The sequence below is a fragment of the Aythya marila genome (genome assembly GCF_965140915.1).
Source record: "Aythya marila genome assembly, chromosome: 4".
NCBI lineage: Eukaryota > Metazoa > Chordata > Aves > Anseriformes > Anatidae > Aythya > Aythya marila.
In genome coordinates, this window is record NC_139045.1 from 46,204,713 (window position 1) to 46,228,128 (window position 23,416).

Here is a 23,416-nt window from a genome sequence, read left to right on the forward strand (position 1 = left end):
ATTTTTTCCATCAATAAAGTAACATCTTTTCCCACTGTAAATCAATGCTGAAATCCTTAACCTTTTTGTTTTCAGAGGGAAAATCAAGCAAGGTCTTAAGGATTTGGAGGAGGTGAAACCAGCAGGGGACACATACATACATGAAGGATTAAAACGGGTAGGTTGTACTCACCCTCTTGCAATTAAAACCATCTCTGTTCTCACCCTTTGGGTAACACAATCTGTAACATAAATGGATTGATTTTATATTCTGGTGAGTTACACTCAAATATTTCTGGCTCTCTTGTGGTCCTGGGACTGCCCGGACACTAAGCAGATCCCATGCAGGAGGCAGACCGGCCATTGCAGGAATTTGCCATATGCAATTTCTTTGGTTTGATCCTTCACAGCAGAGAGTGTTTCTTTGTTCTGGATCAAACAGCTGACACAGTTACATGGTAAATACTCACACACAGCTTTGTCAGGCTGCACATATAGCAGGGCCTTCTAAAGAAGGTGCTCATTGACAATTAACAGCACAGATCAGAATTTTAGAAACAACTAGCATTTTTTTGAACTACTTATTTTTTCTTGAGATAAACAGTGAAAGTACACTTGGTCATTTTGCTGAAAGCCTCAAACCGTGCTGGTAAGAAGTAAAGTGAGGAACTAAGCTTTCATGGTTATGGATAGAAACTTACTTTCTTCCTTTATGCCTGTAGAGCCAAGATTGTAATTATGATCTGTGGGCTGAAAAGCTAGGCAAACAGAAGTTTGTTGCTGTTTAAAAAATGGTAATGGTAAGCCACTCTTCTTATATCTTGGAACCTACTGACTGACATTTAAAAGCTGCGGGTAGCAGAGAAAACCTTATGGTGGATTTAAAGAAATGTGAGCTTCAAAACTCAAAGCATCCGTCCTGAAGGAATCAAGTTTTTTCAAAAACTGATCAGTTACTGACTATCACTTCAGAGATGCACTCACTACTAACTGTAATGTAGTGACAAATTATTTCCTTGTTAGTAACACGTGAAAGGAAGGCAGAGGATCGTCGGAAGAGATGGGTTTGAAGATAAAGCAGCATGTTGTTTCAAATGCCATGTTAGCTTAGAAGAGACATCTTGGTTAAATGTTCAGATATAATTTTCATTTTTTTTTTTTTTAGGCCAATGATCAGATTAAGCAGCATGGAGCAAAGTTTTCTAGTATCATCATTGCATTGACAGATGGCAAGCTAGATGGCCAGATTCCCTTGTATGCAGAGAAGGAGGTGAGCACTAGGTGAAAATGCATGTTGTATTCTGAAGAGCTTGCATTGCCTTTTGAATGAAAAAATACTTAATCCTCTCTTCTATTCCCTGGCAGGCAAAGATATCCAGAAGTCTGGGGGCTAGAGTTTACTGCGTTGGCGTCCTGGATTTTGTGCAACAACAGGTAAGAACATTACTATTTTAGATTAGTAGGCCGTACCTTGTTACAGGGTTTTACGTGTTTCATGTTAAATAATATATAAATAAATTTTACTTACATTAGGCAGGACAATATTTTCTCTGGCTCAGGAAGCAGACACTCAAATGCATATACAGGCATGAACAGAATGTTTGGGTGGCACTTCTGGTGCAGGAAAAACTGCCAGAAATACCCTTGCTACCTCATATCTGCCTACAGCAAGGGACATAGGTAAAACCTTCCATTAAGACACTAACCAGATCAGGCTACAGTTGGCATTAACTGCATTGCTATGGACAAGCTTTAAGCAGAATATATAACAACCTTATGAAAAGGATAAAGAAAAGAAATTTTTCAAAAAAAAAAAAAAAAAAGAAAAAAGGATCGATATCTTTCACCAACTAAAAGTTCTTCCAGATCTGCCATTCTCTGGCAAAACTGTCCTAATCATCCCTGGAGCTACTTCAGTAGCATAAACTTGAATTAAAGGGAGCAGTGTACAAGAGATGCTTTACTATAATAAAGGCATGTAGAAAGGCTTTTTAATGTAAGGCAGAGTGAAGAAAGAACATAACTTTGGAAAGAGATGCAGAATTACTGCCGAAATACAGGCCCTAAAAGCTTTTTTTACTGTCGTTGTTTGACATGATGGATAGCTACTACACCATATTGTTATCTGCTGTAGGTTCTCACAGATCCTCCCACTTAGAAAAAACATGGGTAGCTTCTTCACTGGAGAGGGAACCCAAATTTTTCCTTCTCTTTTCAGAGTTATGAAAGGTGTGTTTTTTTGTACATCTTTTTTTTTTATTTTAAGGCTGAAAAATCATTTAAAGAGCTTCATTTGCCAAGTGATTCATGTGTTTCCATGTGTTTTCTCTCCAAAGCTTGAAAAAATTGCTGACACAAAAGAGCAAGTCTTCCCTGTCACTGGAGGATTCCAAGCACTTAAGGGGATCATCAATTCTGTGAGTATCAGGCAATAAGTTGAACATTTCCTCAAGATAATAGCATACTCTCCACTTCCACTTGCTCTTCCAGGAAGAATTGGTTCCTAAATGTGTAATACCAATATATTGTGCTCTACACACAGAGAAGCAGTTGTGTAAATAAACATTGCCTGCTGCTCCTGCAATTTTTCATGCTCAGACCTTGTATAGAGTTTGATAGCTCCCAGGTCTATAAAGTACAGTGGGTTTGAGGAGGATGCATTGAGGAATGGCTGCTACAGGCTTAATCTAAAACAAATTGAGACTTTTACTCCAACAGAGTTGAGAACAACTGGTTAAAGTTATTCAGAATGAGTGACAAATACATAGTGCACAAATCTTGGTATACTGAGAAGCATTCTAAATATACATGTATATGTTAGCCTTGACATTAATTGCTTGTTTTTCTTGTAAATAACAAGACTTTCAGTTCCTCCCCCCCCCCCCCCCGCCCCCCCCCCCCAACATGCCATGAGCAACTCGCATCAGTGAGATGGGGCTCTTCAACTTCTTACTGTGATTTGCAAGCAAGAATCAAAGCAAAAGGAATGTTTTGTTTGTGGTCAGGGGCTGGACAGTATTGTAGCTGCATTTAAAGCAGACACCTTAGGTTGAAAGGACATAATTTGTTTGCCTTGTACTTTAACTAAAGGTCGCGTGCCTTACGCAGGGTTAAGCGTGCTGCAGCTGCACATAAGCAGCAAAAGAGGAAAAAAGCTTACTGTCAAGTCAAAACCAATAATGAAATCCTTTTTCTGAGAGTTATAATTCATTTCCTTTTCCATCTTTTTTTTCTATTTTAAATAAATGAAGGATACTACTCACATACAGGATATTATGCAGTCATGAATTTATCACTTCCCTTGAATAGTGTGTTTTTTTTGTGGAAGTTAACGGCATCATGAAACAACTTCTTTTCCTTCTCATTGCTTAAAATAAATGTAATTTGAGAAGCTTCCTTGCACATTCTAAAGAGAGATAATCAACCTTTTCATGCAGTGACATTTATTTTCCTGAAATGATATACACCCCATGTGGTACTCCTTTTTTTAAATCTCAATCTATGCCATTTTAAATACTTACACAAATCAGTTTTTCTGCTAGTGCAAACCAATGCAACGTTTGAAGCCACCAGAGAAAGACTTATAGATAAGAGCAAAATATTTAGTCCCAATTCATTAAGCAAATAAATTTCCAATGGTACTAAATTTCAAAATGCATATGTCAAGGTAAACTAGGTAAAGGAAGAAGACATCTGCATTTGGACTGTCCTTTCAAACAAGAGTCACTGACCTGCAGGTTGGACCCTTCAATGAGTTGGATTTCTCCACTCTTCTTGCTCTTTGAGAAGGCAAAGGGAGTACAGTCTCTTGAAGTTTCTGAAGAGCTCAGCTTGAGAATTCTATAATTAAAATATACAGAAAGTTGACATATCCTGCACGCTGTCTCATTTTCCCTTATTTTTCATCAGTGTGGTTCTGGGCAGGCTCAGACTATTTGTCTCATTCCTCCCAGGAGCTTTCAAGCACTGCCATTTCTTTGTGGACAGAGTCAGCTTGGCAGATAGCTTTTGCACAAGTCTCAGTCCACCTTCTTCTGACACTCATGAAAATCTCAAGTGTAAAAATAGCAGATGAATGCATATCATGGCTGCAGAGCAAGAAAAGATGCACCTAGTTGCAGCACCTTGTTTTTAAAGGAATAGTTTAGGACAGGGACTGTGCAGAAACAGCAAACTTAAAGGAAGTTGTTCTATAGCTTAAACATAGCCTGCTCTTTACACTCTGACTTAACTCTGGAATTTTTTAGGGTTGTTAAGCAGATTGTAGCTGTAACAGATGCTTCAACATTCAGCTTGCTGCTTATTTCTGTCCTTAGAAAGACTATGTTGTGGCTTTCTGGGCCTATGGAAAATGTTGTAATTGTTGTGAGTGCTGTAACAAAGGAGCATGAGAAAACTTCTCCAATAGGAAATGTACCACCTTGCTTCAGTCTTTGTTTCATCAGTCTCATTTGTTTGGATAAGCGATCACACAAAAAGCGTTAGCACTGTGATACCTTCTGAGAGCTTTTAGGGGCTTGAATATTGTTTCCAGCTTCCTGAAAAGCACAGAATCTAACTGGAGTTTCATTTTCCTGTCATGACATTTAAGACTCTCTCCTTTTCTCTTCTCTAGTAAAGCACTTTAAGTGTATTTGCTGGAAGCAGCTGGAGTATGATACATTGCCAGCATCTTTGTTTTTACCACAGTGCGTGGAGGGAAGTATCTATAGTTTTTCTTCCCCGTTTTTTTAATGCACATGTTGGCTGCATTGCCATGATTGTTTAGTATGCTGTAGTTATAATTCAGTTTCCATTGAAAGGGTTTTGACTGATTGTGACAATACATTCTCATTGCATTATAAAATCGATAAGCAAGATCTAATCAAATATGAAATAGTCACAGTTTTCCTTATTATTCACAATTATAAATCCATTTCAATTTGCAAGTTAGCTAAAGAACGCAGGCTGAAAGAGACACGCTGTCATAAAAGGGAAGTATAATTTCAAAAGAGATAAAGAGGAAATACCCAAGTCACAAACATGCAGAAGTATTGCTCGAAGTGCAGCATCAAAGGTGCAGTTCTGAAACCTCTGTTAACATTATTGAACATTTCTTGTTAAAAAAAGTACTGCTTACAGAAATAGCAGTGACCCAGCAATTAAAACCCTCGAGCAAAACTACAACAAAAAAAACATTCAGTAGGAATTGTAGGAGGAGCTTCTACTACATTTGTCTTTACTGGACTCTCAGCTGCAAATTTTTTGGCTGCTCTGATTTTATACTTCTGGTAAATTGACAGAATGTTGAACAGTTCATTTGCTGGTAGAAAAAAGTGACAAGCTTTATCTTACAGGATCTACTACAACCTGCTTTGCTTCTGCAGTTGCTTACAGTCTAAGAATTTATTACAATTTATTTTCTTTGGAGAGATGCACAAAATATGTTTAATGATTACCATGGATTAATGCTTAAGACAGTTGGAGATTTGCATTTAGAGAATTTTGAGCATTTAGCTCAAATCTTGAAAGCTTGTATTGTGTTTTGACTTTCTTACTTCTGATAAAAAAGGCCAGTGAAATTTCAAGGATTTTAGCACCTCCACATTGTGTTGTGTTTCTTCCAAGTAATACTGACAAACAGAAACTCCTCACAGACTTCTTTAAGTCTGTTTTTTGAAGTTTCCAGCTCTTCTGGAATTGCTAGTATCTAACTTTATCAAGTAGTAACTGAACAGCATTGTCAGAGCAAATAAATCTGAGTAGAAGTCTAGAGCTTAAAAGAAAAACGCTGAAGGCAAGTTATTATGCTATCAGGAACAGTTTACTGATGTAGTTTGGCTGATAATTACATGGAGTATGGCCTCATGAGCAACCCATAGCAGTGTGAACTGAAAGGGTTTCAGACTGTACAATTTATATCAGCGTGTGACAGTTCAGTACTATGTAAGACAATAAAACTGTTCTTTTTCCCCGTCTCCTCCCCTATATTATTGAGGTTAAACTTTTTTTGTTGTCGTTGTTTAATTTATATTTGAAGAACCATTTAGGAAGTTACCAATTTCATTGTTAGGACTGAGTCGGTCTGTCATAATCAAACTACCACCTTCTTAAATGGCTTTGGGGGAGGCTGGTGAGAATGCACTTGTCTTTACAGCTATCAGGCACACGGGTTCTGAGCAGCTTTGGGAGAAGGAAGATTAGCAGGGTCAGGACCCAGTCTGTAAGTAAGCTAACTCAAGGGTGCCTCAGTTGCATCTCGCCACATATAGTCCTGAACCAGAACCTTTATTGAGAGAAACACTGTGGAGACTTTGTCCTTATTAAATAGCTCAGACACTCCAAATTTCTCTGAAGGATCAGTTTCCGCAAGGTGACTGGGGACTGTGGGGCTAGCAGCCTAGAAGAATTTGTGAAACATACTGGGCATCAGGTTAACTTCTCTGTAATGCAGGAACAGTATTGGACTCCATCAAGGACACGAGCAAAAGATGCCTTTGTTCACAGAAGCAGGAAATTTTGCAGTTATGAACACTTATTTGAACTATTTCATCATTTATGAAATGAAAGTTATAGGAACAGTGAGAAAAAGTGATTAAATTAAGGATCTGGGAGCCAGGATGCTGCTGCCATTTGAATCAAACACATGGAGCTTTACAGTGGACAATAAGGTCTCTACTCCCTTGCTGGAAAGCTCCACGTGTTTTCTAGCACCCTGTCTACTTCTCTGCCCTAACCCATCTGTATTTGGCTGCGTATTTGAATATAGGGGCAGTATGTAGTACAGTCAGCCTTCCCTGCTTCTGTTGTGCATGTTACACCTGCTGGCAGGCTTGCCTTTGGAAGATTGTTACCCCATTTTTTTTAATTTATTTATTTTTTAAATCAGGCTGAAGTTACTGCCTGCCTATAATATCCCCATAGACCTCCACTGTCAATCAGCATGACATTTGATTTCCAATTGTTCCTGCAGTATTTTCATATTTTGTCTGTTTTCATGACATGTTTCTGTGCTTGTGGTTCACACAGCTAGGCAAGTCAGAATTGCTTTTATGTGCCACATTCTGAAAAGCAAGAAGAGATAGCGATCTCTGCTTCCTCTTCCCCTTACGCAAACACAAGTCCTACCGATTTGTGAAAGTTGTCTGGTTGTCTCTGCAGGCAGAACTGGACAAGGCCTGTAAGAAGATAAATTAATGGAGCTTGCTTCAGTAACATTATTACAGTATGTGGCAGTTAGAAGTAGACTTCAAAACATTTTTGTATTAAAGTGAGTTGGCAGCACTTAATGCTGGAAGTTAAAATATATTTTGTACTTCAGAAATCCCTAAGAACTTGTTAGTAAGACTACAGAATCTTGACAGATGGAGAACTTGAGAGGAAGTAGTTTACAAAACATTTCTGTCTAGAATTGTTTTACCTTGCATTGTTACAAAAATTTATTGAGAATTCTACCTGAAAGGAATTAGAAATACAAGTGTTCATCTCTTTTTGCAGGTGCTTAGTTTTGAATTGGGCATTTTAGGTACAACCACCCTTTAACACAGTAGGGAAAAAAAAAAAATCAAGGTATATAAGCTGAGCAGTTGCATTAGGTAGAAGAATTTTTACTGCACATTTGAAGCTAAATTGATTCTAAGTTGGCAAAGCCTATCATGGGAAATAAAAAAAAATCTAGTCCTTAACACAAAGTTGTAACTTTATGAAAAAAACAATTGGAAATTTGCAGTTAGTATTTCAACCAAATGAGAGACTCGTTAGGTCTTGGACTTGGGCATAGGTGTGGGGAGACACCATGGAGCAAGGTATTTGTTGTCTGGACAACCCACCTACAGCTGTACCTTGCCTACTGCCTTCAGCTCTATAAATTCCTTCGCTGGAAGGATATTGACAGAAATAGGAAGAAGGTCAGTTAGCTGTGTAACTGATGGATGAAGAGACAGGACAACAGGAAGGAAAGATTCTTGGAAGAACAGAGTAATACATCTATCAGTAGTGCTTATACCGAATGTTTTTCGTGGAAATGCTGGCACTGAAATTAGTAGCACCACTTGCAGCCTGGCATCTTACCCCATGCAGTGAAGATTCCTCAGGTTACTCATATACCTACCTCTCCTGGGAGAGAAGAAATCTCAGTGTCTTTGGGATGTCAACTCCAACACCAAAGCAGGGTTACTTTGAACCATAAAAAGAGCATACTAGGAACACAAAAAGTGAACAAAGGCCGTAATGTATTCAGCGTCCTTTAAAATAAACTTATTCTTAACATACCCAGTGGCAGACTCCTGCTCAAGTGGTATGAGAAGGCAGCGCTATAAAAATCTTACTGCCTAATTGTAAAAATTCTTTCCAGTAAAAGTCTTGTTGATAATAGAGGGAAGGCTGCTCTGATTGTAAAGAACAGACAGTAAAAGCCCTCTGGAATAGCGAATAATAGTTACTGAATACCTGGGGAATTTGTGTCAGTTGGATGGTTCCTGTGCCCATCTCTGCATGACAATGCATTCCTGCCATTAGGTTGTACAGACTGTGCACAGGTAGGCTAGTAGGGCCCAAGTGGGCCCCTATATAATGGACATGCAGCAGTGGCAGACAACAACTCTGAACACCTGACTTGGCATTCAAGATCTCAAGTGACGTGACAGGCGTTGTTACTGCACTTGTACCTCAACATTTCAGCAGTGAAAGGGATCACGCAGGCTTTTGATGAGATTTTGTGAGAAGCCAGCCTGTTCCTGCACACCTCACAGCCAATCCTAAAATCAACAGGGAGACAGAGGCACTGTGGGGGGTAAGCCAGAGTGAGCTGGCGCCAGTGGAGAGAAGAGAGCAAAAGTCTAAGAAGGGGCAGCCAACTACACTGAGAGTAGGCATCAACTCTTTCACCTTAAGAATGATTTTAAGCCATTAGGTTTGTAAACCCTATTGCAATTAGTTTACAGAAACATGCTCTAGCCTCGCTTCATCAGCCTCTGAAACCTTCTGCTCTAGATATGCTACCAGTAGGACTTCCTTGCTCTGTGCTGGCGTGGTCCTGAGTTACTACTGGTCCTCAGTTCTTAAACAGAGCTAGTAATACCAGCATTTACTGAGCCATTTCTGTCTGAACTGCTCCTCTCTCACTGGCTAAAACTGCAAGCAATTCGGTTATCGAATAGTAATAAGGAACTAAATTATTTTGAAGTAGTCAATACTTTTGCTCCAAGCTGGCTCAGCTGACTAGAGCTGAAATTCCTCTCTTGTTTACCGTGCTTGGAACACACCAAACACTCCCCTCCCGGCTTTCTCCTTACATTACACCCCTGAGCTATGCATGAGGGGAAAAGGGCCGGCAAAGGGACTTCGTGCCGTGAAGACCTTTCAAGAGCAACATCAGCTTAAACAGCTCATTATCAATTATACATCGACGTAATTGGATCATTTCCTGTAGGAAGAAAATATGCTCAGTTTATGCACCGGGAATCCAGGAAGCCAACTATTAAATGTTTAAGGAGATGGGGGGAGGAGAAATGCAACAAGTTATCATTAAAAGAATTACTCTGATTAAATCAGTCATCCTCTTTAATCCACTTGGATGGTCTAATATTCAAGCTGCACTCGGTGCAAGCTTGAGAGCTAACGTTGTGCTATGTTTTCCATGTGATTGAGACTGAGTAGATAGTTTGGGGAATTACTGCATGTAGTTGTTAAAGGGACTCAATGGCCTGGAATTGAACGCTTTCTGCTCTACCCTTCACTGCTGTGCAGCCCTTAATTTGACATGCTCTGACATATTACCAACCCTATAATGTTCTCCTGGTGAACAGAGAGCTGGAGAAGCCAGCAACCTAACTGACACGGCTCCGCTTTTCACGAGCACAAGCATGCCTTGTGATTCGGATGAGACTTGTCAGCTCTCCTGCATGGCTATCAGTTCTGTTACATAAGGGGTGCTGTAAAACTTGCTGAAAATGAAGCACAACTCCAACTGAAATCTAGTGTTTCCTTAGCAATAAGTTTCTGAGACAGATTTTTTTTTTTTTAAAAGAGCCTAAACAACTTCTTTCCTGTTATGGAAAATAACAGTTTGTCTCAATTCTTATTTACATTACTTGATAAGTAATGGGCTTGGGGTTGTTTTTAGTAATCTGGGGGTAAAGGTTCTGATGCTGTTAAAATACGCATCTCTTCCGACCTGCAGTTTTGTCATCTACATTTGGTTTACTCAGTGACTGCAAATGAGGCACTGCTTAGACATCGTATAATTAGAATATTCTCACTAACCTGACACCGCACCAGGCTGCTCTCTCCGATGGTTATTTTATGCAAGACCATATGTCTCAGGGATTTTTTTTTTCATTTCAGTGGGGGACAGGATAGCAACCCTTCCCCCACGTCCTTTCCTGTTGGACTTTGTGTGCAGCAGTGCCGAGCACCATCAGGAAGTAGGCTGAAATTGGCAGCGAGTCCCAGCTAAGAGCACAGATGTTTGGCAGCAGACAGAAGTAGGTCCCCATTGCGTACAGCACTGCTGCAGTTGCTTTGCCATCGCTTATTGGCAAGAAGCATCAAAACGGTGTTTCCTATGAAAGCATTTGCTTCGTTTCAAGTGATGTTGACTAGATTGCCTTCCATCTAGCGCCTCGTGGCTTTCCTCAGGAATTTGCACAGGGATGTGGTTATGTGCAGGGAAAGATGTAGCTTGCTTTAACATCGTAATGATACGTGATGCAATAACATCCCGTAGATTTGGTACGGAATTTCCCTTTGCATAAGGATCCCACGTGTCCCCTTTTCCTCTTTTTAAAAAAAATTGAGATCATGAATCACACACAGAATCACAGAATTTTCTAGGTTGGAAGAGACCTCAAGATCATCGAGTCCAACCTCTGACCTAACGCTAACAGTCCCCACTAAACCATTTCCCTAAGCTCTACATCTAAACGTCTTTTGAAGACTTCCAGGGATGAAGACACAGACGTTGTAACATTATCTGAAACACTTCAAGATTAAACTTCGGAAACATGCAGTTTACTTCCAGAAGTTCAACCATTAGTTGCTGCATGGCGAAATCAGCCTGTCTAGATAGTAGTCTGGTTAAAAAGACTAAGGAGAGTGTTTCTGACTCACATATTCTAAATGCAATTAAAGCTACTCAGGTGTAATCGGTGAAATCAAAGGCTATACTTATTTTCATTTGGTCTTGTGATCTACTTCAGGCCTTTAACCTTAAAGCATAGCTGTACCACAGTATAAAGGGGGGAAAACTCTTACTCAACTGAAGAAACCAACAACTTGTGAGAGAGAGAGAGAGAGAGAAATCTTTAGCAATACCCAAATGCATAAGACCTAAGTTCTTATCACCCTGATTTCACATGTTCACTTCTGCATACTGCAACACTCAGCTCAGTAGGAAAATGACTGCTCTATGAACAGTCAGCATTTCACTCTCTAGAAGAAAAATAGCAAGTTAGCCCACTGCTCCACTGAAACACCTCCTGTCTAACTTTCACTTTATTTTCACTGCCTCAGCAATAGTGGAAAAAAAGTTTACAGTTATAGGAAGAAAAAAAAAATAGTTTCCGATAGAACTTTTAAATGACTCATGTAAAAATAAAAACACATGGAAACACAGGTTAAGCCTAGTCCTTATGCAACCAATCAGAAAAAACAAAGCAAAGTCATATTAGGAATTAAACCGACCACTTCTGTGACCTCTACTACAATTGGTTCTTCTTGACTCCGTCTGGCCAGGCAGGCCCTTCGCCCAACCTAGCTGGAAATGACTAAACCAAACAATAGTACAACACTGTTTTCATTACAAATTCTTCTAAGCTTTTTTTACAGCTCCAAGCTGGGATAAAGCTCAAGAAGCTATTAACTTACCCAAGAAGGAACTAACTCGGGTGCTTTGTTCCACAGCCTCAGTCAGTTTCATGCAGCACTAACCCAGTCTTTCTACACCTCTTTTATGTATGCTGCTACAAAAACTGGTGTCTGCCTCTTAACAACCTTTGCACTCCAGCAACTTTGCCTACCACCTATGTAGCTGCTCTCCAAGCACCAGCTAGCTGTACAGGTGTACAGCACTCCCTGATTAGCAATTAGTGGGAGACAAAAGGTAGGGGCAGTCCGTAATCAGCAAACAGCTAACACAACTTGAGTGTTGCAGCTGACAATCAGAAAGCTTGGCCTGGATGCATGGATCCAACTGAGACTAGTCATGCTAAAGTTACTTTTAAGCGCTATTTTGCTGTCAGGGCCCCTCACAGATGCTGTTTGCAAGTTAGCTGTCGTGTGTAGCATCTTCTTTCCTCACCTATCCCTCCCCTTTCAGTACATTTAAAATAATTAGCAATGTTCTGCAGCAACAATTACAGGGTTGCGGGTGGCTGACTAGTACCATATGTGTACCACTACATCTTGGTCAAAGGGGGAAGTGAAGGAGGTGCAGCTCTTCCTGATGTAGGTGTCATATATAACTGAGAGATGTACTTGGTACGTTGCATGAGGAAAGGCACAATTATCTTGGTGTCAAACTGTGCACGTGGCTTCTTCAGTTTTAGTTCTACTTGTAGTTTGCTGTGGACCTAATTCTGCTTTCCTCACAATTAGTTTGCTCACTATGTTGTGTTTATGGCATTGTTAAAGAAAATGATGAACTCTCTGTCAGAAAGAAAGGAAAGTAAAGGGGTGTAAATCTACAGAAAAGCCAGTATTTGGAGTTTGCTGGTAAACTAGCATTCAAAGCTTTTTTAGCACTCTTTTGCCATGTTTCTGAATTGTACAGCACACATCTTGCAGCGAGCGTACACATGACTGGCTGGCAGAATATCAACAGGCAGTGCTCCAGGCTGCAGGCTCAGAGTGCAACGAGCAGGAGCTCATACTGCTGCAAATATATTTTTGCACGCTGACTGTGAAAGTGATTATCTTGCACTGTCAGCATATTTTTCTCGTGGCTTGTCAAATGCAAGTATAGCAAATGAGATTGTTCTTAAAAGGTAAACATTTTTCCTGTTCAGAACTAGGTTCTGGAGAAGCAAGTTAGATGCATTTGTTTTACTACTGTACGTAGAGTTCATGGAACCGTCTCTGGAAATCCTTTGTTCAAAATGATTCATCTGCCACGTGTGATCAAAATTATCAAAAAACTCTTCCTCCAGCACTTCGTGCCTACACTCATCTTTGAACCAGGAAGCAGATACTTTACACATCCGTATATCATTTTCTGGTTTCTACATTTGAAAATCGATGTGATGGTTCAGTAAAGACTCCAGCTGTGCTGATGACCTACCCCAAATCCTGAACTCCATCTACGGTTCTGGGGAGGAACAGATGCCATGAGAGTTATGATTTATGGTGCTGTTTGCTGCCAAAAACTTTTGAACTGCATGCTGGGGCTAAGCAAAATCGAATGATGCTGTGAAATGAATTGACACTTAGCATATTTTGTTAATTGTCGATGTACAGTTGGGTTGCTCATGGCTTGTTACTAGTGCATTGTTTTCACAATTTCTTGGAACGTGAAATTCATTAAAGTGCTGGAAGGGAAAGTCGTTGTTTTAGCCCGCGCGTAGCACTGTACCGCATGGTATGGCTCTGTTCCGCAGTATGTTCCGAGGATATGGTAGGCAAAATACTTGCAGAGCTGCAGGAGCTGTACAGTTCAAATTCCCAGAACTTTTAGAGGCAGCAGCAAGGGTGAAAAGTGAGTCAAAGCAGACCTGGTTCCAGTGTGTGACGAGTTAAAGAGGTAGTGGAAGATGCAGGAGGCAGGCTTTCTATGGGAATAAATGTTTGCATAAAGCAGGGGCAAGACCTGTGACAAGACAAAATTTATAAACAGAGGTGGTCTGCAAAGCATATAAGCAGCGATGAGACTTACTTCATCCAGTTATTTGGTTGTCTTTTTCTAATTTATTGCAAGGACACGTGCCTTTTCTATGCTAATGTAATTATCTGCGTAGCTGTATTGTTTCTGCAGCTTAAATAATTCTAACAAAACACGATTCTCTTTTTAATTCAGACACCTGCAGGTCAGAAACTGACACCATTTCTGTAAAACATTTCTAATTGAATCAAATGCTAAACCACTTACTTATAAAGGAGGCATTGCAGTTTATATCGGCCTTCAGGAATCTTCTAGTGGGAAACACATAGAAATCCTGGCCACCTGTGTGGATTGATGGGGCTTTTAAGTACTGATTAACAGACAGGTTGCTTGGATGGAAATTGATGAGGTGAAAAGCAGTCCCACCTTGAGAAGCTGGTAAAATGGCAGGGATTTCTACAGCTGTTTTGAGACATTTACATACATGCTAATTTGTACCTGAAACAGACTGAACTTTCCTTGAACACAAAACTGTGGCTGTAAACCTCCAAAATAGCTCGAGGGGTGGAGATAGGTGACAAATCAGACAATGTAGAACTTCAGATGAAAACCTAAATGCCAGTTATCTGGTTCAGGAGCTAAACGCTTGCAGTGTTGTACCATTGCTGTGCCATTAGCTGTAAGTGAGCCAGTAAACACGGTGTGATAAGGACAGTGGAGTACATAGAAGGTCCTCTAAAGGACAGAGCCTCTAGCAGCTGCCAGATAGTACTGAACTGTTGTGGAAGGAAGCTGAATCTCATGTTCTGCATGGGACATCAAAGCATTGATCCAGCCATGGACTTATCTTTAGGCAGGATCACATCCTACTGTATTCAAATGAACATCCATGCACCTACAGTTCCACGTGCAGTTTAGGAATGTGATAACTAGTGCTCAGAACCGAGCAGACCAGCAGCTGATCTACAAGTGACCCTTTCAGAAGAGGAAGCTTTTTTTTTTTTAACCAAATTGAATCCCAGTGTACATTCATGAGTTTGTATCAAGGATGAATTTGCTTTTGAGTGCCCATTGGATAGTTCACAAGCCTTTATTCTGATAAATTCAGCTCTTGGAAGCATTCTGAAATGATTAACTTGCATTACTGAGAAATGCTACGGAACCTGTACAGGATCCATTCACTTAATGGCCATAAGATGTGATCTCACTAAAAGCCTCTAAGGCTCTTTTGCCTTCAGCTAACCCTCAGAAGTTGTTCAGGGTGGTGTTTGCTGCACTGAGCATAGGCTGCATTCATGCTGCTAGCTGTGGAGGTAGCTTTTGTAATAACTGTTCATAGAAAGCACAGCGTAACTTTTAGTCAGATGCTTAGCTGCTGCAATATGGCAGTTACACAACAAACACTGCGTGTGGAGGAGCTACAGAATAAGGTTTTCTCAGCAGTCTGTTTTTTGTTGTTGTTGAACAAGGGGACATCTGTGGCCTGAATTTCATGTCTCATTTTCCTTAAGTACAGGAGAGTCACCACCCTAAAGAGCAGCACCATTGCCCTCTTTTTCCAGCAGCCACACATGGTTCCTAACGAGCATTAAAATGACAAGCCTACAGCTGTGATTTTGATACAGTCCTCTCCATTTCATAAGTCCCTGGGTATTCCCAGCTGTAACCAATTCTGCATAGCATGGTTTTGCCTCAGACTTGCAAGACCCCTCTGTAGTTCCTCCAGTTATTCCTTTCTGAAGCTGTAAGGAGGCAGGACAAACAGGTCTGAACTCTATTCTGCACTTTGTTTTGTGGGGAAATACTTGTTTCTGGGACTAGCACTCAGGGAGGTGTCTAGAAGGAAAGCCTTTGTAAGCTTTGGAGAACAGAGCCCTATATTTGGTTTGGCGCTCTGGAAATGAAATGAATGACATCAACTCCAAATCTCTCCTCTGCCTGCTGCTAAACTAAGGCAGTTTACAGTCATATTTGAATTTATTGTACTTCAGCAGGGTGCTTAAGTATCCTATTCAAGAATGGCCTTATATAGTGATTATTTCAACTTTTCCTGGGGGCAGTAAGTTTTTAAATGATGACTTCGCAATGCCAAATCATTCCCCCTGATTGTCCTGAACCAGAGAAGAGGGAGCATAGTACAGTCTTTTGAAGAGTTCATTTCAATCTTGCTGACTTTGCAGTCCAGTTTTCCACAGCAAGATGGTTTAAAGTTAGTTTTGACATTTAATATGTAAGGGGGGGCTGTGAAATTATATAGATGCTTTGGTTTGTGTGCTGCCATTGTTTGAATGTGCTTCCATAGCACACACAAAGGAGAAAGCTCCACTAAAAGCTGTTACTGTCAAGACTGACCTCATCCTCCTCTTTGGCTGCACAAGTGGCAAGAATACTACAGTTCAGCATTGGGTGCTAACTCCCACACCTCCTGTGTCCAAGCCCAGTGCTTCTTCTTTTAAGTGCCTGGTAAGGCACCCATTTCTAGAACAGGGGAGGTTAGACAGTCCTCATCTCTTCTGAGTATCCTTCATAAGCTCCTGAAAGATTATTCCAGAAGGCTACTCAAAAAGGGTGAAAGAACAGTCCCAATCTACGGGCACAAAAGCACGTTTAGTAACGGAACATGGATCTAAGACAAAATGACTACAATGCTTTCCCATCCTTCATCCTGAAGAGAAACTTCTTTATTGGAGTGCATTGTGCTAGCTTGGAAGGAACACCTTGCATGGAAAGAGTGAGAAATGAATATTAAAACAGATAGAGAAGTGTGAGCCAGAGAAAGAAGAGTGAAAAAGCCTCAAGATTCCATACATCCTTTTAAGATGATTAAGAACAAGTGTTGATTGCCATCTTTGGAAATATTCTCGGGTTCTCCATTGTGACAGCTAAATGCTAAACCTTACTTTTTTGAGCAAAGCCTTTCAAAATCATTATGGCTGTTAAAATTAATAAGATTAGACCTTTTACATGAATGTTATTTCTGATTTGCCTTTGAAAGTTAAGTTCTCCATAAAGTCTTGCTTTGAGGGAGCATTTGGAAGAACCCAGAAAGTAAAGGCTGAGTGAAGAGCTATTTGTATACTTGTAGGTTGGTGCCACCTGATTCAACTCCGTACATTTGATATTTGCTTCTTCAGGTTGCTTGCTTGTTGGGAGAGATTCTCAGAGATGATAAAGCAGATTTCTATAGCAATATATATTTTTAATAAGCATGGACTATCAGGAGAAGTACTGCATCAAAGGGTAGTGAACTATTTGGAATACCTCAGAAAAACAAACTTCAGTATCTTCAGAGCTTTGCTAGTGTAAGCTTGGTTCGCATGCAAATGACAGCATTAGGTCAATACCCTTGCCAAGAAATTGAGGGTGTTTGGGGGAGCACAGCTGTCTCAAGCTATGTGGAGAATGACAACAGTTTAAATGATGAAAAGCAGTGTCTGTTTATTTCTAAGAACGGTACTGAACAACTGATTTCCTGTTTTGTCACAAATGGCACATCTACATGTAGAAATATTAATTGCATGGTACCATGTGGGAAGACTATATCCTGAACTATTATGTTTCCCTTTTGTTCATGAAATTTGATAATTAACTCAAAGCCATGCTATATATCAGTTGCAGTTCCCCCCCCACACACACTGTTTATTCTAAATACAAAGGGAGTTAAGCATGTCCAAATAGGTTATTTCCCTGCTTTGTGTTGCATCTGGAAATGGTATTAGAAAATTGCTATCAAATATGGTGGGGCTACAATACTACTTTCCACAGAAAGACAGATGACTCAAGCATCTGTCCTTGTTCCAGGTCCTCCCTACACTGCAATTCATAATGCAGCCCTTATTCACCAGTGAGCAAAGGGGGACAATATAGGAACTCTTAAGTTTCTTCCTGGGGATCTGGGGCTACTCCGATGTGAAAGAATCCCAGTGAATTCTATGGGCCTTCATATAGCCAAGCTAGATCAAGGGCTAAATCATTTATACTGAAACAAGTCCATAGTCTCATTGATTTAAATGGGACTATTCATGGGACTCAGTCTTCAGAGAAATAAGAGAACATGTTTTTACAATAAAGGAATAAAATACTTTATTCCTTCTTTATTTTGCACAAGATGCTTCATTATTTTTCTCCAAAAATAAACTAAGGAACAGTTCTCCCTCCACTGAAATAGCAATCAAAAAGCTAAGTCCTTTTTTGGAAGCAAGAGAATGAGATCTTCAGCTAATATAAACTGCTTGACTTACACTGAACTTCAAGCTACATTCTTTCCAAAGATCTCTGTTGCTGTGTCTCATCCAAATGTATGTGCCTGCAAGGTCTCTTTTTAAAATTTTTAGATACAGCTTTGTGTTTATAAGTGGGCATTGAAAGCACTACAAAAATAATTTGTGTGCAACAGTTTGAGGGGAGACAGGTGATATGGAAAGTGTTAAGTGAGACAGGCAGTTTTTTTTTCCTTGGAACCCTGCATGCTTTTTGATTATGTGCAGTGACAAACATGTTATTGTTTCTACTGGGTCTCAGTATGTAGCAACAAAAATCACCAGCCCAGGGGAGAGTGAAAAAGGTAGCATTTAAAGGGACAAAAAGGAGCTGAGTGTAAGACAGGTACACTTACTGACAGGCCAGCTCCAGAACAGGCAGTTTTGGCAAATGGAAGTACAGAAGGGATGGTAACAGGACAGTATACTATGCACATGATTTGATTTCATATAATATTACACAAGAATGCCTGCTAAAAATAACATACTACAAACAACCTATTTAAATACAACAGGACAGTTAAAGAATTCATAACCATTGGGTAAAATCACATTATTATGCGAGGGTAGAAAAAGACAAAGCTATTCATTTTCTTTTTTAAATCCTACAAGTTTCAAGTGACTTCTTCCCCAAGTCAACAGAAATCTCCTATTATTTGCTTACAGAGGGGCAGACTTGGCTGAAACTAAGCCAAGTGTCCACAACCACCTTTTTTAGTACAAGTCATTCTAATTTGTCTAGTTCTTCCTTTTCCTTACATTCCATCCTCTTTATCTCTCAAGTTAGCTGTAGCAATATCATTTTTGTCCCAGCCCTCTGGAAGAATATTCCATGACTGATTGGAGAAGCAAAGCAGGCTGGATGATACAGCAGTAAAATAAAAATCCTCACACCACAGAATGCAGTTCAAGAAAGCCATGCGTTCTTGCTCTGCTTTACATATGGCAAGATGCCAGCACTTGGAATAACGTGCACTTGGCTTGACCCACAGGTTACTGGAAGACTTTTGCCTGGGCTGGATTTTGGATCAGGCTCCTTGTGACTAACTTTTGGCTTAAACCTCCAGAGTGAGTTCCATGGAAAATTAAGTCAGGGAACTGGACAGAAATTTCAAGGCCAGAAATTGTTTTGAAGAGTATCCCAGGTTTAACACACTAATCCAAGTCTTATGAACTCTTCATAGATTTGACTGTGCCAATGTGCAGAAGTTTTACATGGTTCACAATAATGTCCTACAAAGTCAGGCACGTGCAAATCCAATCTGTAGCTGTGCATGTACATCTTCTAGGTACAGGCATTTGTTTTAAAATATTCCTCACTGAAATAGCATTCTGAAACCCATTTCTGTTTTCCTTATTTGCAACAGATACTGAAGCAATCATGCACTGAGATTTTATATTTGGAACCATCCAGTGTCTGTGTGGGAGGTAAGTTTTTATCATTGTAAAATTACTACAGGACTCATACCTGTATTTTATTCCAAGGAAAATCCCACAGGTCATCTAGAAAACAAGCAACTCTACCTAAAAAATCCTCAGGGAATTCAAAGTAAATCAGATCCTTCTCTTCTGGATCATTTTTCTCTTCAGGAGCTCTCTTCCAAGGCCTGCTCTTATAATTTAGTTTGCACATAAACTTTGAGAGACTTAATCTCCTGCTGTGCCATTAGTCATGCTCTGCACTTACCCTCGTATTCAAAGCAATGATACATTTTGTGACACTCAAATTCTTACCTATGGTCACCGAGACAAGTTCTGGGAATCCTGATAATTTAAGTTCAAATAAACATGAGAATATTTCTAGTGCCCTGAATCTGTAGAGTATGATCAGTAAAGCATTTGACTGTTTTGATACAGCATGAGGTAACATTGACGTAGAAGACTTACACTAAATTGTAAGGGCTTGTCTTCTTTCTAGTTTCACATTTCACACATACTTTGAAACCAAACAAAATAAGGTGGTTGCAACATCTCTGTGTTTTGATGTCTTTTAAAAACATCAATCTCAGTGAAAACACTGGCCTTAATAAACAAACTCTTCCCTCCTCCTCTGCAAAACACACAAATAGTATGGCCCTTACACAACTTCTGGAGAACTAGTTCCAAGAAGGAGAGACAGAAGAGAACGTTTTAAGTGGGCCTGCTCAGAATCCGGAGAGTCTTCCCAGGAGATGCCCAGACTCCTTATTTATCTAAATACTCAATGGGAAGCTTTCATCATATGCAACCGAGATGCAGGAAATTCATTTACACAGGTTCTATTGCTAGTCAGATTCAAATTCAGTTGATACTGATTCAGGAACAGTTGTTTTTATTTTTCCCTGTAATGACTTAACAGAAAAGCGAGGTACTAGGAGTCAAAGAATGTATTCTAGGTTTGAACCATTGCTGTGCTGAGCTTCATTTATTGCTAGCTGTATTGAAATTCTCCCCTTCTAAATTTAGTCCTTATTGCAGCATACTGAAGACAGTTGACTATTTATTTTTTCCTCTCTAGAGGAGTTCCAAGTTGTTCTTAGAGGAAGTGGCTTAACCCTTGGTGGAAGAACCGATGGCATTACTTGCACCTACCACGTGAACGGAACTACCATCCGTAAGTAGAGTTTAGGATCATCTGCCTTCATATTTCTTCATAATGGATTTCCCTCTCCCCATCATTGCCTCAGTTAATTCAAGTCTTAAGAGAAAGGTATGGATGAAAGAAAAATGGGCAAGCTCTGAGGATTAGTAAGAGAAGGCAAGATGGTTCACATCTCACACTGTGGTTTGAACTTGCTACTGATGACCATTAGCTGTAAACTGTGACCAGTGTTTGACCACATGAAATAACTCCATCCATGCATTTTGACATAGTTCATTTGTTTAGCTTTCTTTAGCAGCATTCTTCTCCAGCAATGATGCTCAGTGCAGCCAGATCCCTATCTGGATAGAAACTTCCTGACATGCAGAAAGGAATTCCTCTTCAAAGTGAACGTGGTGTCTTCTACAGGCAGTTTGCCTGTAGCTTTGTGATGATTAGGAATCACTTCTTTGGGAAAGTGTTGTTTGTTTTAATTAGCATTCACCCTTGGTCAGATGTTGTAATCCTTTGTTCCTCCTCTGTCAAAATATTGTCTTTTGGGAAATTCTTCTGAGCAGAGGGCTTCAGAAGTTAGAGGAACTCCAAAAACATAACATGAACTATTTGCTTATCTTATTGAGAATCTCAGTGGAAAAGATCATCTTAGGAAAAATTTTCAGGAATTGGTTCTCTGTTGCTCAGTGCATTAACTTACAACAGGGCAGAGGAAGCGTCAGGCCAGGATCTGGATTAGTCCTAGTCTGCTGCTCTGTTCCCTGAACTAGCAAAAGGGAGATGATGGTGGAAAAAAATACCATTAAGAGAAGCCTCTGCCATTTTTGATATCCAGAAACGGGACAGCTAGTAGAATTACATCCAATTCTTGCTCTGAGCAGTGTGTCTTAGAAGCAAGCCAGACTGGAAAAGTTACAAAAAATGGACCTGTAGAAAAAACTTTTTTCCCCTACATAATGTCTGATTTTTGTATTAGCTTCTCTTGAATTCCTATCCTATTCAACCTGTGTTTCCAGTATACTTCCTTCCAATTTCTCTCGCCTGTTAAAGATTTTATAAAGCAGTTTGAAAAAGAATAGCATGATTCTGGATAAAGGCAACTAGCATAAATACTTTTGTTTCAATTCCCCTTGTTTCAATTGAAATTGTCACCTTTGTTCCCTGTATTAAGCTGTAGCTTGTTTATTTACACTTGCTTTATGGATTGGCTTTATAGAACTAGAATTTGAAACACGACTGAATTAGTACAGTTGTATTTATTATCCTGGTGTACCTTTCTTACTTGGAGAAGTGAGTAAACAGGCATAGTTCTAGGTGAAAAAAGTTAATTTTACACTAGTTAGGGTCAATAGGGGAGATATCAGTAACATGACTAAGATAGCGACAACTTAAATTTACATTTAGGTGTCTGGTTTGCAAATCAGAAGTTGCCGAGTTCTATTCCTGGTTTGCTTCTGACTTGTTTACTATAAGCAGTTCCCCTCTTTACAACCCCAGTCCATCCATCTGGGCAATGAAAATAATAGCGCATACCTTCTTCACATGAGTGTTTTGAGGCTCACATCCATATAGTTAAGTTCATAGTGGTATTTGTATGTTCAAGATCTTCAGGAGTCCCATAAGGTATGGCTGAAGGTAGGGACCTACAGGATGCAAGAGAGAAGGATGTAGTTATTTTTCACAAGTATCACAAATGCAAGCCTCCCCTGTCCTGCTAGTGGTTGCTGCTATTGTAACAACAGTTTTGGAATTAATTAGTAGCATTGCTACCAGCATACAGGCTTACAGTACTTAATGATTGCTAGGTTGTAGTGCTACTCAAACCAGGGCCTGTGGTGCCAAAACCAGCCTCTGGCTACCCGGATTTTGATCTGCTGCACGTTCAGAGTGGGCTGTGAATGCACCGCGGAACATTCAGCAGAAGCTGGCATGATGGGCAGAAGTCAAGAGGACACGCACGCTATAAGGAAGGACTGAAAAAGTGCATTTCTTACATTTACCAGCAAGGATGCATGGTCAAAGTTGACGATTTTTTGTAATAGTAAATAGTAATCTTGGCTTTCCAAACCTGCTGAGAAGAGATCAAGACGCAACAGGCTTAAAATTCTGCAGCAGCTCTAGCTTAGTTATTAGGACAATTCTCTCTGTAAACATTTCTCAGGTCTGGAGTAGGTTACCTAGAAAGCCTTTTAAATGCTTAGATAAATGTCACTGAAAAATGCATGAACCGCATTGCCTTCTTTAAATGACCTTTAAGAGTGTTTTCTGACTTTGGTGTCTCTGATTCCCTGATCATGTAGTGATTTAAAGCTGTACAGAGCATGTGTCTGCTTTGAGATGGTAGAAATAGCTACACTTGGACAGGATGAAGCCCCCAAATACTTGCTAGCATCTGATGTGAGAATTTCCAAGTAGATCTCTGGGCTGCTTTTCCTTTTCTTGGCTTCAGTAAAGGGTGTGCTAAAGCACACAAAGGGAAGGGAATGGCACAGTGATGTATTATTATATGTTGCAGCATAAAAACACAATCTGCTGCATGTGGTCTTGCCAAGGGCCTGCTGCAACCCACCAAGCTTCTTGTCTTCAGCAATGGACAACAGCAAATGTTTACTGAACGGTACAGGGAGGTAATAGGGAAGTTTGATGCCATCCTTCCTCTGATATGCAAGCTGTCTCTGCAGCTCTGTGCTGGGCTGCAAGCAGTTTCCTCTCGAGAGAGGCTAAATGAGAAGGGTTGGAAGGGCTTTGAGCTCTAGTGAGAGGAAGGAGGTGCTCCCAAGAAAAGGGAAAATGTTGTGTTCTTGTGTTCCA

At 40.0% G+C, this 23,416-nt stretch overlaps 1 protein-coding gene across 2 annotated transcripts in view; it reads left to right on the forward strand.

Moving 5' to 3' along the window:
- The window catches only part of ANTXR2 (ANTXR cell adhesion molecule 2), a 111,419-nt gene that overhangs the window by 9,338 nt on the left and 78,665 nt on the right, over positions 1-23,416 (forward strand). For both annotated transcript variants that reach the window (XM_082759864.1, XM_082759863.1), the window contains exons 4-9: positions 76-157; positions 1,145-1,249; positions 1,345-1,413; positions 2,316-2,396; positions 19,398-19,458; positions 20,528-20,623. In XM_082759864.1, the coding sequence (XP_082615990.1) occupies positions 76-157; positions 1,145-1,249; positions 1,345-1,413; positions 2,316-2,396; positions 19,398-19,458; positions 20,528-20,623 (494 nt within the window). The remainder of the gene's footprint in view (positions 1-75; positions 158-1,144; positions 1,250-1,344; positions 1,414-2,315; positions 2,397-19,397; positions 19,459-20,527; positions 20,624-23,416) is intronic.